Source organism: Trachemys scripta, chromosome 4, assembly GCF_013100865.1.
Source record: "Trachemys scripta elegans isolate TJP31775 chromosome 4, CAS_Tse_1.0, whole genome shotgun sequence".
Lineage (NCBI taxonomy): Eukaryota > Metazoa > Chordata > Testudines > Emydidae > Trachemys > Trachemys scripta.
In genome coordinates this window covers 123,309,994-123,323,511 of record NC_048301.1, presented here as the reverse complement: position 1 = coordinate 123,323,511, position 13,518 = coordinate 123,309,994, and the positions used below count along the sequence as shown (strand labels likewise).

Sequence of the window (13,518 nt, the reverse complement as noted above, 5' to 3'; positions counted from 1 at the left end):
TCCTGTGGAACGGGCATTGATCCCATTGGTTGGCGGGTGGCTTATTGAGTTGGCTCCTTGGGCCAGGCATTGTCTGGGCTAGCGGGATTCTTATTTAAAAGGTTTGCTGGTGGGGCAGTTCCCCGCTGGAAGAACGATAGCCAGGGGCAGGGGAAGACAGTCCCATTGTGAATGAAAAACAGAAGAACCAAGGATTTTAAAAACCATTAGGGAGATTTTCAGAGGCCCGAATGGTAGTTTGGTTTTCAATGGGAGCTAGGCCCCAACTGGCATTTCTGCTTTTGATAATTTCCCCAAGGGCTAATGAGTTTGCGAAGTTAAAATGGGAGGTGGGAATTTAATCACTGAAGACGTTGTAGGTGGGTCTACACTGCAGTGCAAGTCCAGGGTTTGAACTCAGGCTCAAGCCTAACCCCCCCTTCCGCATACACACAAATTGTGCTAATCCAGGGCTCAGACCCAGGGTCCCAGAACCACACGGGGATGGAGGGTGCAAGCCTGAGTCAAGCTGGACCCAGGGTTCAAACCCTATTGCTTTGCAGTGTAGATACAACTTCCCTGGACGCATGCTCTGGGAGTCTGCCGAAAGTATCCCACAATGCCACAGGCTGGACTTTCTTTGGTCTCTGGCCAGTCAAGTTTGGAGGACGGTCAAGTTTTCCAACACTGCACCACAAACAAAGGACTAGAGCAACCACATGTTGATAGGGCGCGAGGAAGGCTGGTCTATGGGTGGTTGAATTTGGGCCCACATAATACAGTGTAGATGCTGGAGCCCCAGGTTGGGACCCAGGGTTCAACAGTTCCTAAGCTGGGGTTCCAAATGAGCACAGACGCTGAAGCCCTAGGTTAACAAACCCACAGTTTGCTAACTCAAGTTCTACTACCCCTGGCTTGTGTTGCAGTATAGACACTCCATGTTTCCATAAGGGTGACTCCTGGTGGGTAGGATAGAACTGACCTGGGAATATCGTCTGAGCTGGGAATGACCTCTGCAGCAGCAGGATCTCAGAATCCAGGACAGCTCTGCCATCAATTCATGGCAGCAAGAGCAGGGCCAGATCAGTGGAAAGGTCTCTCTTGGCTTCTTCCCTTTGAAAAAGGGGCAAAGCAGAAAGATGGCCCTACAGGGGAGAAGAACATGCTACAGGGTTGCCTCTCGAGCCTGCTCCAGCTTACTCGCCTGTCGGAGGGAATGACTGCACCCAATTGGCATCAAGGCTATTCCCGAGTGGAAGGGAATGGGCATCAAGGGGACCCAACATGGGTGGAGAAGACAGAGAATGTGAGGAGCAAGAGATTTGAAATGGAGGAAGCACCTCATGAGATGGGGAGACACAGGGGCAGGCAGAGCCATGTGGGATGAAGAAGGATAAGGAAGGAATGGCAAGGCTAGGTACCAGCAGGGGTTTATGCAGCGGAAGAGTCTCCTGCACACCCTTCAAAGGGCAGGGTATATGTGCCTGCTCACACCATCAGTGAACGTGGCCCGAAGAGAGGGCAGCACGTCCAATTATTAAGCCATGCAACAGGGCAGCCTGGAGAGGATCTCGCCCAAGGGCTTAGTGTGTCTCCTACATGGAAAGGACTTCAGAGCAGTAACCTGGGACAGGGTGTCCCATTAACATGCCTCAGGCAGGGGGACAAAGGATAAGTGCTTCCAGCCCCTGCAGGGTACAGAAGACGCCAGACCCTGCACATTCCGCTGGGGAATATTGCACTTGAATACAGGGTAATGTTCAGGCTAATGAGGTCTGAGCAGTGCCATAAAAACACAGCCTTGTTAAATCAACTCTGCCTACTGCCTCTAACCAGGCCATTTTATAAGGCTACTGCAAATAGGTTTCCGGCACTTGTGGTACACAGAGCAGCCGGCCAGTTCTGCAGGGCAGTCTGGAGTGCACTAACATCGAGCGGGCACTTAGTGTGGTGCTCACCAGAGCAATGGGATTACCAGTCCTGGACAGAGCCAGGCTCTGCCCATGCACCTCCATCACCCCTGTGCCATGCAGGACTGCGTCCATACAACTCTGCCAATGCACCCGCGTCCTGACCTGCAATACCCCATTCCTACCCTGGATGTCTTCCCCCCCCCAACTCTGTCAATGCAGCACCCTCCCACCTGTCCCCCAAATATTCCAATCCACCGCAGCCACCAGTCAGAGAGGAAATCTACACTTTCGAAGCAAGGTGAAGCCTGCCAGAGCAAGGCAGGATTTAAGCTCCTCTCTCCAGGAATGAGAGGAGGAGCACTCTCCCTCCGGGATGCAACTGCGGAATTGCACAGAAATGTAACCCTGTGATTGAAGGGAAACTCTTCTCCTGTCACTTCATTGATGCCCTCTGTGCAACACTGCTCTTAGACAAAAGCACCACGGGACAAGCTCTGATGGTGGGAGATAGAACAGCCTGGTGCCCTTCCTAATACACCCGCACTTAGCCCAACAGCCTCTCCCCAGCCACATGCCCCACAGAAACAGCATGAGAGACAGAAAGGAGGTGTGCACAACGTGCAGCCTGCCGTATAATATAGCGTCAATGCACATGTACAGACAAGTTGGCGGTGTGCCATGTGCACACGTACCCCCTTTTACACCGAATACTTGGCCATATCGCTTTTATCAAAGACGACTTTGGTTGCAAAGTAAATAGCCACCAACCCGAGGCCGGTGGCGAACACCATGTAGGCAGTCACCGACTGTGTAAACTGGACGATCGACCCCATGACGAGGGACGGGACCACCTGAGAAAGGAGGAAAGCGCTGTCTAAAATAGCCAGGTCCAGGCAGATCCCTCGACCGGGCGCTGCAGGGTCTGAGTCTCCCACTCTCATCATGAGCGAGACCTCGCAGGGGGAGCCGACGCACAGGGCCGAGCTGGCAGCTGGAGGAGAGGAGAAGAGGCCCCCAGCATGGCCGTTCTGGTAGGTCAGCTTCTGGCTGGAGAGGGGGCCTTTGGGGAAGCCTGATTTCTTGTCCAGCTGAGCAGCATCTTCCTTTCCTTTGCTTTTGTACTTATGCAAAAATACCTAAGAGACAAAATAAAGAGAGAGGGAAGGTGAGGAACTTCAGGGGGTGGTGAAGCCCTAAAGAGCCAGAGAGTGGGCCAGGAGAGCGGGCCAGGAGAGCAGTGCCATTAGCTAGAGCAGTGCAGAGCTGGAGCGATACACCCCAGGCCTGGCAAAACTTCCCCTGGCTTCAAATTGTTCCAAGCCCGTGAAAATCCTCAGGCCGGGTTTGGCTAAAGGCTGGGGACATTTGCAGAAAGTCTGGGGCGAGTTCGATGGTTTCCAGCAGCGCGGGTAGGATTGCCAGGAACTTCTTTGTTAGGCTTCAGATTCAAGGTGATCCTGACCTGCTGCGGTAACTTGGCTCCAAGCGGTACCTTTGTGTGTTTGCTTCATGCATCACCAACGCTGGGGAGCATTTCAACCCAAAGCCGAACAAGGCTCTGCCGTTTGGGGCAGTTTCATGCTGAGCTTGAGAGTCGTCTGATCGCTGGACTCTCAGAGAAGCAGGTGGTGCAAACCCATAACGGGCCCAATTCTCTTCTCTCTCAAAGCACAGCTCCATGAACTTCAGTGGCCCAACTCCCAGCACACACTAGTGTGAGAGGAGAATCCAGCCCCAAATACCTCCCCCTGAATCCCTCTAAATAGAAAGTGCTCCATTACCTAGGGAGAACGGGCCAAAGCCCTCCCCACCCTCATGCCGCTGCAGCCAGGCCATGGATAAACTTGGTCTAATGAGGGAGTGATACCGTCACCCAGGGCTACCGGAATCGTCTGGGGTGGGTGCCGTTTGTTAAAAGGCAAAGCAGCTAATCTAAGGGACTCAACACCCTCCTGCTGCAGGACATGTGAGTTGCTCACAACCAGCCCTTGCTTTGGAAGCCTGGGCACCGCTCACATGGACTGAAGGGCATGTGTTGGACGGTGGATTTGGCACGATTATTTTTCAAAAGCAGAGTGTCAAAGTGATAGTCTCAAGACCGGAGCACAGGTAGGCAAAGAGGCAATTGTGCGTTCAAAGGCGTATCGCTGCAAATAAGAGGTGAGTAGCTGCATAACTCAAGTGTTCAAATTTTCAAGCAATGGCCCTTATGGCTTGTCTACACATGCAGTTATTCAGGACTAGCTATTGCATTTCAAATTCACACTCTACCTTAGTCTGAATTAACGTTCCATCATAGGTCTTGTCTACACTACGAAATTAGGCCAACTTAGTCACATCAATCTACAGCCACCGCAGCAATTAGATCGGCTGCTGGTGTCCACACTGCCCTCCTTCTGCATGTCCTCACCAGGAGTGGATGTGCCGACTGAAATGGAGTCCCCCGCCGCGGGGCTGACTGCCAGAGCCGGAAACAAAATGTGAAATCGTAGCAGCTGTGAAACTGACAAGAATGTCAATTTCACTGCTAGTAGGCTCCCTGCTGTGAAATTGAGCACCTGCCATGCTCCAGCTGTCAACCCTGGGGGCAGGGAGGGGGGACTCCAGCTGTGAGCCCAGCACCCAGCTGACAGCTCGGGCTGACAGTGCTGGGGTGGGGGCAGCTGTCAGCACTGCTTAAGTAATATAGTATCTACAGAGACACTGGATTGCCTTCACTACATTGGAAGTAAGCGCTACACTCTCACGGAGGTGGAGTTATTAGGTCGGTGTAGTGGGTGATTTACATCAGCGAGAGCAGCGCTGTAGTGTGCATGCTAACAGAGTTAGGTCCATGTAAGCTGCCGGACGTCAACCTTACTCTGTAGGATAGACCAGGCCTTAGGTAACTTCCGTGACGCTACCCAGTGTGAACTGGGACATCGCTCCGTACAATCTAAGGCTGCATACGTTCCCTATGCAACTGGGCAGCAGAGCGGCCTCTCAAGACAATCTGCCAAGGCTCTAGTGCTAGGGACATTCCACAGCTGGTTAGAGAGTATCACTGCAAAGGGGCCATTGCTCTGGGTAACCCAAGCAGCCTCTTCCAGCCAAGTTCCTTCCACTGCTACCAAGAATTTTACAATTTCACCCAGCTAGGTTAAGGTACTGCACTGGGATTCGGGGGACCGGGGCTCCGTTCCCAGCCCTGCCACAGACACTCTGGGCAAGCCATTTAATCCTCTCTGTGCCTCACATTGCTATCTGTAAAAAGGGGAGAATAATCCTGCCTTTCCTCCAACCCTTTGTCTGCCTGTCTATTTAGACTATAGGCTCTTTGAGGCAGGGACTGTCTCTTGCTGAATGTATGTACAGCACCTAGGGGCCCTGATCTCAGCTGGCACCTCTGTGGGCTACTGTAATACAAATAATCAATATTTATGTGCAGCAAGTGAAACTGCTGCAAAACTCCTGCCTTGAAATGTCAAGACATCTGTGCTCAGACACATCCTATGCACTGTAGCTAGCCAAGGATATATTAATCCGTTCTCCATGTGATGAGATAAAACCAGCCAGGAGAAAGAAGACTGACTGGTTAAGAGAAGAGAATTTTATACAGGCATGCAAGGGTCAAAGCTGCACTGCCCAAAGTACCAACAATATCAGCTTTCCACTCACGAGGGAAAGGCGGGGGCCACTGGAGAATTACACAAGCATACTCCAGGGTGTGCAGGCGTCTCTGCTGCATTCTGTGCCTAAGCCACACCACAGCAATCGGCAGCATCTAGTACCTCACCTGACACACACAGGCTCTGCTGTGGTCTAGTATCACTAGCTATTTTCCATTAACGTTCCCTGAAGCCATGGCTACAGCTCTGCAATGCACCAGTTTCTGATTCAAGCAAAGAAATGAAGCCAGATGAGACTTTTGGTCCCCAAGAGCCTTTTGTTGAGAGTCAGACAGCTTTACATGGACTCTGACTAGCCATGAATTTTCTCAAGACAGTGTTTTGTAATAAAGTTTGTCACTTCACTGGTCTTATGAATCTAAGTCAAGCCACCCGAATCCCACATGCAATGGCCAGAGCTTCACGAAACTCTCCGTTTACACCTACCACACCAAGGTTAGAGGGATCCAGAATTTAAGTGGTGCAAAACCCAGCACAGAAGAGAAGTTGGTCAAAAAAAGCTGAGCCCTGTTGCAACTCAAGTTAGTTGAGTTGAAGAGATCCTAGGTTTTAACTCAACTAGCTTAGCATGTGTTGTGCCTCATCTATGATAGACATTCAAATGCATTAATTAGAACACCTTTTATCCCACTCTAGACAAGGCCTCTTTGGTCTCACTAGTACAGGCAGAATCGAGGGCATGCACGAAAAGAGACCAACTTACACAGTCCATGTGAGCAGCGTCAGATGGGATTAGTCTTGCAGGCTTGCACTAAGGTTCCACACAACGCTGGAGGGGCAGCTGTTATGCGGCACCCTTTCATTGACTCACTTCAGGAGGAGAGGGAGAAAAAGAGAGGAAAACAGAAAGCAGGAAAAAAGGAACGACAAAAGGCAACAAAGAAAAAGAATTAAAACAGTAAAAAAGAAAAACAAAAAGGAAGTGGATCGTAGAAGATGGATACATTTCTGCAGAAGGGTTTTTAGGGACTTATCTTCTCTGGGGTTCCATTGTAACCTATTAGGAAGACAATGGAAGCAGGAAGGCGGGACCTCACAGCTAGTCATAGAGGAGGCTTTGTGAAGGCTAGCGTCCATCTCTTGGTCATGGATGGGGTTTCCCCATCAGCCCTTTGAGGAAACAGTTGGACCCCTCCCCTCACTAATCCCTGCTTGACAGGAAAATGCCCTGGTGGGTTTACTTTTTTGCTGGCTGGAGTAGATCCCAAGACCAGGACTTTGGAAGAAAACAAAGTGGAACAGGCCCTCCAAATGCATCCCTAGTTTGACAGGCATCCTAGTGCATACTGGGATGGGCTGCCTGGAAGTGTTAGTTCTATGCGAGCACCTGGATGTCTGCATCCTAGTTCTTTAACGTCACAGCAAGTTGCCTGCCATGGGGACGAAAGGTGCTCTCATGCCATAAGTCACTGGTGCGTTTACAGTGTGTGAGGGGCTCCCAGTGCTGTGAACAACAGCTGCATTGCCAACTACTGTGATTGTATCATGTCTAAACATTTGGTGTTTTCTTTAAGCCCCAACTCTCAGTTTTCATTTCAGTCGCCCTGATGGTTAGGGACAAAAGCTTGAAAGTGTGAATAGGGTGACCAGATGTCCCGATTTTATAGGGACAATCCTGATTTTTGGGTCTTTTTCTTATATAGGCTCCTATTACCCCCCAACCCCGTCCCAATTTTTCACATTTGCTGTCTGGTCACCCTAAGCGTGAACCCTAAAGGCTCAACAACCAGAAGGCAAATAGAGAACCCAACATTTGTAATTTATTACTTTCTATCTCATGGGAGGTTTGGGGACCTGACTCGTGATTTCCGAGTTGGGGTTGGTGATGCTGCAAAGATGATTGGGTGCAAAAAGCACAGGCACCTCTTGGGACCCTGGACTGATTTCCAGCCAAGCATTCAGAATGTGGAGGAGATGAGGCACTGCCTTTAGAAATATGCAATCCTCATTCAAAGCAATATGCATATCCATGTTCTGGTTGTGGCAAGTAGGGAGGGGCTAGGGAATTGGATCCCCCTCCCTCGCCCCCCAAAACCAGCATTGAGTTAGATCCAGATTGTGTTTTTAATTCAGACCCCCAAGATCAAGAGGGTTCAGGTGAGAGGCCCCCATGTGTGTGGTGAGGCACGTGACACCCTTTGGGTGGGTGTGTTTCTTTCCAGCCACAGGCCAAGCTGAGCTGCACCCCCATGTTGTGATCGCCACCACGTTGCGGGTCGTCCCCCATCACCCCCCAGAAGCGGCCCCCACCTGCTTGTCATGGTGATACAGCGACGCCAGCGTGTACGGCAGGATCTGGAGCGCAGAGAAGGTGAAGCCTGTCAGGGCGGCCGAGACAGTAACGATGAGGACGCTCTGGGAGAAGCAGATGACGAAAGGAGCCAGGGGGAAGAATGCCACGCTGGCCAGGTAGACCGCCCGGGTCCCAAACTGCTTCACCAGCCGGTCCATGATTGTCGAGAAGAAGATGGAGATGACGCATTGGAGGAACAGGCCCAGGCTGCCCATGCGGACGCCTGAAAACAACAGACACACTGGTGGGGAAGGGGGTGGTGGGCAGGCTACCCCTGTTCAGCTTTCCGAAAGCCAAGCAACTATGGGGACTCTGTAGGGCCCAAGCAGGGTCTTTCTGCACTACTCCATAGAGGTCAGCACATTTCAACACAAGCTCTGGAGACCAGAGTCCATCCTTGCTCGGAGCACAGGTACAGGATGGGCAGCAGCAAGGCGAGATTCCCCACCCTGCCAGTCTCCATAGTCCATTCACTCCTTTGATTCTCTGCCGAGATTACACACAAAGGACCCCCCAGACAGTGCTGGTGAAAACACCACCCACATGCAGGGCAAGAACCGAGGGGAACATTTCAGAGGCACAAAGGGCATTGGCAGCTGTGCCTTAGAAAGTCACTCCCTCACCTTCCCCGACTCTCTCCCCAGAATCCATCTCTTGCCTGCTTGCTAACCAGGAAGCGCTATCCGACACCAAAGCAGCAACAAAACAAAAGGGAATAAAGAGTGGTTTTAAGCTGGTGAGAAACTAGAGTTTGGCACAGAGAGCGATATCCATAAGCTGCTCTGAAACATCCGGCAGCCATCCTGCCCTTCCCCTTCAGAGAGGCACGTTGGATTACAGGTAATTAGACCATTAACTTTTTGGAGCAGGGACAGTCGCCAACAGGATGTTCGTACAGTGCCTAGCACAATGGCCCTACCTGGTAGAAGCCTCTGGGCCTACCATAGCAGAATTGTTAAACAACAATTAAGCTGATTCTTGAGCTAATGGAGACATTAATATGAATGATTACAGCCTAAGAAAGGAGGAAACATACAAGGCAGAAATAAGGAAATCTAGAGACCAAAGTACATAACTGACGCATGCAGGAGAAAGAGGACGGTGACGTATGTGCCTCGATCTGGGAGGACCAGAAAATGAGAGGCTGTGGAGCTGAGCCAGAGGGCTCCAGGGCTTCCAGAGAACATGCACATGGAAGGGAACCCAGGAAGAGAGCAGTGTAGAAATGAGCGAGTCAGTCTGGAGACAGGGGTCTGAACATCATTATCGCAGCTTGGCTCATCTCACCACTACTTAACACTCCCAGGACTTTGCACCACCAGTCTCTAAGTGATTTACAGGAGGTGGGCAGGCATCATGAGCTCCATTGTATAGATGGGGGAAACTGAGGCACAGAATGGTGCGATGACTTGTCTGAGGTGACAGTGGATCAGCGGTAAAGCCACAAACGGCCAGTTGAGCGTGCCGGCTGCTGGATCACAGTATCTCTTAAGAATTCAGGCACCAGACCTGCGCTCCATCGCATCAGGCTCTAGTCCCATATTTTATGTTTCAGAGGAACAGGAAAGTCACCCCGTAATGTTGCCTGACGAATGGGAGGGGGAGAATTCCTTCCTGCCCCTCCACCCCCAAGATGATCAGCTTACATCCCTTGGAGCATGAGATTTTATGTCAAGGAAACTAACTGAGGCCTTGGCTACACTCGGGACTTCACAGCGCTGCCGCGGCAGTGCCATGAAGCGGGAGTGTAGTCGCGCCGCCAGCGCTGTGAGAGAGCTCTCGCAGCGCTGTATGTACCCCACCTGTCCGAGGGGAGTAGCTTGCAGCGCTGCGAGTGAGCGTGCAGCGCTGCAGGCTCTGATTACACTGGTGCTTTACAGCGCTGCACTCGCTGTGCTCAGGGGGGTGTTTTTTCACACCCCTGAGTGCAGCAAGTTGCAGCGCTGTACAGCGCCCGTGTAGCCAAGGCCTCAGTTCTTCACACTGTTGCCAGGTGCTGGAGACTGGTAAAAACTAGGGGTGGGTTTGGGGTTTGCAACACCACGTAGAGAGAATTTGGCTTTTGGTTCTGCTCATCACCTACCTGTGCCTCTGTTTTCCCATCTGTAAAATGGTGAAAGTTCCATTTACCCATCTTTCAGATTTTGGGATGAACTACTAACGATAGTCATTAAAAAACTGATAGGTTCAGGCAAGTGGTTCTGGTCCTGGCAGATTCTCATCCCAGCCTATGGCTTTGCTGCATATGTGGCCCAAATAGAGCACCAAGTGCTGCCAAATATAGATATTAATATACCTACCTCCCTGCCCCCATCTCAGTAGAGAGGATACCCAACTCAGACCTGTTTACATTGCGGCTGGGAGAGTGCTTCCCAGCCTGGCTAGACAGACTTATGTTGGCAGAACTCAAGCTAGTGTGCTAAAGGTAGCTGTGTGGCACTAGCAGAGGCTTGGGCTACGCACCTGAGCTCTGACCCAATGGGTAGGGAGAGATGAACCCTAAATGTATAGTCCATCCTGACTATATCTCAGTGTTACAACTCCCCTGCATATGGAAGCAAATTCTGCCTCTGCAGTCTTGAAGGCAGTTGGCTCATTCATTACCTTCATCATAGTGACGTCTGGCTTCTGTTCCCGGCTCGGCCCTGGGAACACCCTGGTACAGCCCTTCGCCAACAAAGTCCGTGTAGAACAGCATGAAAGTCATGAGGGCCATCCAGCTGCACAGCTCGGCCACAAAGAGCCGACGGATCACCTTGGGGATGCGGCAGCAGAGGCCATGCAGTTGTGGGACCAACGCGCAGAGGTTCCTCAAGGCCTGGACCACATGCCTGGCTCGCAAGAGGCTCTTGGAAACCTGGCACGAGCAGCAGCTGGGGGACGAGGGCTTGGGGGAAGAGTCCTTCAGCGCGGGGCCTGCCAGAGCGTCCACCTGCCCCACTGCTTCCTCCGTCACAAAGAGGGTGGCCAGGACGCAGCCCAGGAAGATGATGGTGAGGAGGCTGAAGAGGCACTTCTCCTGCCCCCCCAGGTAAGGGGCCAGGAAGCTACCGGCCCAGTTGATGGCTGGAAGCAGATAACCGACGCAGCCACCCAGGCTGATCATGAAGGCGTACATGGAGAAAGCCTGCCGGCAGTTGTCAGGCTCCTGGAAGAGGTCCGAGAGCAAGGCCTCTAGGGGAGTGAAGCAGACCTGGCCGCAGAAGTCCAGCAAGCCAATGCCCAGGATGAGGAAGGCAATCTCCAGGGGGTGAGCATTGAGGGCAAAGAGGCCTGCCAGGCGGCTGGCATGGGGGATGATGAAAAGGCTCAGCAGGACTCCCAGGCACAAGACCCAGATGAAGGGCCGCCGCCGGCCGTAGCTGCTGCGCCAGTGGTCGCTGGCGGAGCCAATCAGCGGTACAAAGACAAGGCCCAGGACAGGCCCGATCCCTGGAATGGAGACAGAGACGTGGCTTTAGGGGCAGCGTCCTAGTGCTGCAGGCGATCCCTGTGCCCAGCAATAAGAGCTAGGGCCAAGGCTTTCGCAAGCGACTAGTGATTGCGGGTGTCCATCTGAAGCACCTTAAGGGGGCCTGTCTGTCAAAGTGCTGAGCACCCGCCCTCTGACAATCAGGCCCCTTTAAGCGGTCTCTCAAGTGGGACATCCATAATCACTTGTGAAAACCTTGGCCTTAGCTCAGCCCAAGAAACCAGACCCCCACCAGCACCTGCCCCCTCACCATTTACGGCTTCTAGGCAACTTGGTAAGCACACCCTAGAAAAGCCCTCCACCATGCAGGTCACAGCACTTCATCAACATTAAGCCCTCAGCCCTTCAGGGAAGTATCCCTGTCTTAGAGAAGGGGAAACTGAGGCAGAGACATGCCAAAGCCACACAGGCAATTCAGAGGCAGAAGCCAGGAATAGAACCCAGCAGCCCTGGCTCCCAGTCCCCAGCTCTAAGCCAATAGGCTGCACATTCTCCCTGGAATAGGGTTGTCTCAGCTGATCAGAGCGTGGGGATACAAATCTTCATGCCCCGATTCCCCACTGCCCTCTGAACCCACAGAGGGGGTGAGCATCTCACTCGAAGAAAGAAAGAAGCCACCTACCCAAAACCATGGTCATGAACTTTTCCTCCACACCCACTTCCAGCAAAAGCGGTGGCACGTAGGTAATCCCAGCAGCCAGGCAGACCTCCAGGCCGAATGTCAGGGAGTTGACCAGCAGGAGCTGGGCTTTGCGGTTGTGGAAGAGCATGCTGACCCACACTTTCTGAGCCATGCTGCCCTTGCTCCACTCAATATGAGAAGGCTGTGTCAACCAGGCAGCAGCCTTCCTGGGGCGCCCAACAGACAGACACCAAGGTCCGAAGTCTCCTTTCACAGTCCAATGGAGAGACGCTGGCTGCCATTTTTATCAGCAGTGAACAGTTTGTCCCTTCTTCCTCCATAGGTTGCAAGATGCAGTCACTACAATGCAGAGTCCAGGCACCGGTAGACAGGCTTCATATTCCAGGTCTCTCCCCCAGCTTCACATTCTGTACTATGGAGAAAAGAAAAGAGCACATTAAAAATCAGAAATCCACAGCAGGGTGGGTTCCTTCTTAAGGGGACCAAAACAAGAAACAGTTCCCCATTCCATTGAAGTCAACAGCACCACCCGTCTGGAGTGGGACACAAAGCTACAGTCACGAGGAGGGCACTGGACAGCGTTCCCCAACACAAAATCACTCCCACTAGCCTTTGCAAACAGCATCAATATTGGCAATATCAAAGGACCATGGTTCACAGAGAGGCCAAGCCTTGGAAGGTCAGCCCCTTCACTGTCAGTCACCCCAGACCCTCTTCCATTTCTTACTGGCATCACAGTAAGTGCTTAGAGGCCCTCACGGAGATCAGGGCCCTGTTGTGCTAGGTTCTGTACAAACACCACATTAGAGATGAACCCTATCCCAGAGAACTCACAAGCTAACTAGACAAGGCAAAACGAAGGATTATCTTTGTTTTACAGATGGGCAACTGAGGCAGAGGGAGATTAAGTGACTTGTCCAAGTCACATAAGGAGTTGGGGACAGAACCAGGAGTGGATTCCAGATCTCAAGGCCTCAGCTAGTGCTTTGATCATGAGATCAGCTGTCACACACTGCTCCTTCCCACAGCCTAGATGCACAAAGCTCTCAGGTCAATATTTTTACCTGAACTATGTACCCATCATCTTGACAGGGGTGTGATATTCAGCAGCACAGATGGTGCCTCATTGAGTTTCACAAATCAATATGACCCAGTTCAGCCTCCTCTGCCAGTAAATGGCAATTATCATGAGCATTACTTTGTCATCTGAGCGAATATTGCCAGCTGAGTCATCGGTTTTCCCTTTAACATGTTCCATCTCTCCCACCTCACTCATGCAGCTTCTCACAGGGACTCTGAGGATGGGCTCAAAGCAAGGGGAGGGGAGATATCAGGAGTCCTCTGCCATGAGCCTGTAGATATACCAGGGTGCTGTTCCACCTCAGTAGATCCTGTAAACTCGGCGGGAGCTGGCCTGGTCAGGCACAGGATGGCAGAGTGAACAGCAGCTCCAGGCAGCGGAGTGTCAGTAGATGGAATCGCTGACTGGGGCAATACTGAATCAGTGCCCTTTGAGGAGGGAACAGCCATTCATGTGCCTGAAAGCTGGA

The 13,518-nt window shown here is 52.0% G+C and overlaps 1 protein-coding gene across 1 annotated transcript; it reads right to left on the bottom strand.

The window, feature by feature from the left end:
- Window positions 1-2,132: 2,132 nt before the first annotated feature.
- Window positions 2,133-12,119, bottom strand: SLC45A3 (solute carrier family 45 member 3). The gene is made up of 4 exons (XM_034767162.1): window positions 11,948-12,119; window positions 10,458-11,285; window positions 7,811-8,076; window positions 2,133-3,028 (listed from the first exon to the last, which is right to left on the bottom strand). The coding sequence occupies exons 1-4, from the start codon at window positions 12,117-12,119 to the stop codon at window positions 2,591-2,593; spliced, it is 1,704 nt and encodes a 567-aa protein (XP_034623053.1). The 3' UTR covers window positions 2,133-2,590.
- Window positions 12,120-13,518: the final 1,399 nt, after the last annotated feature.

Coding starts and splice junctions, on each gene's coding strand:
- SLC45A3 (XM_034767162.1), bottom strand. CDS start 12,119: ATGGCTCAGAAAGTGTGGGTCAGCATGCTCTTCCACAACCGCAAAGCC. Junction 8,077..10,457: donor CAGACGTCACTATGATGAAG/GTAATGAATGAG, acceptor TGTTGTTTTCAG/GCGTCCGCATGGGCAGCCTG. Junction 3,029..7,810: donor TGTATCACCATGACAAGCAG/GTGGGGGCCGCT, acceptor TTTGTCTCTTAG/GTATTTTTGCATAAGTACAA.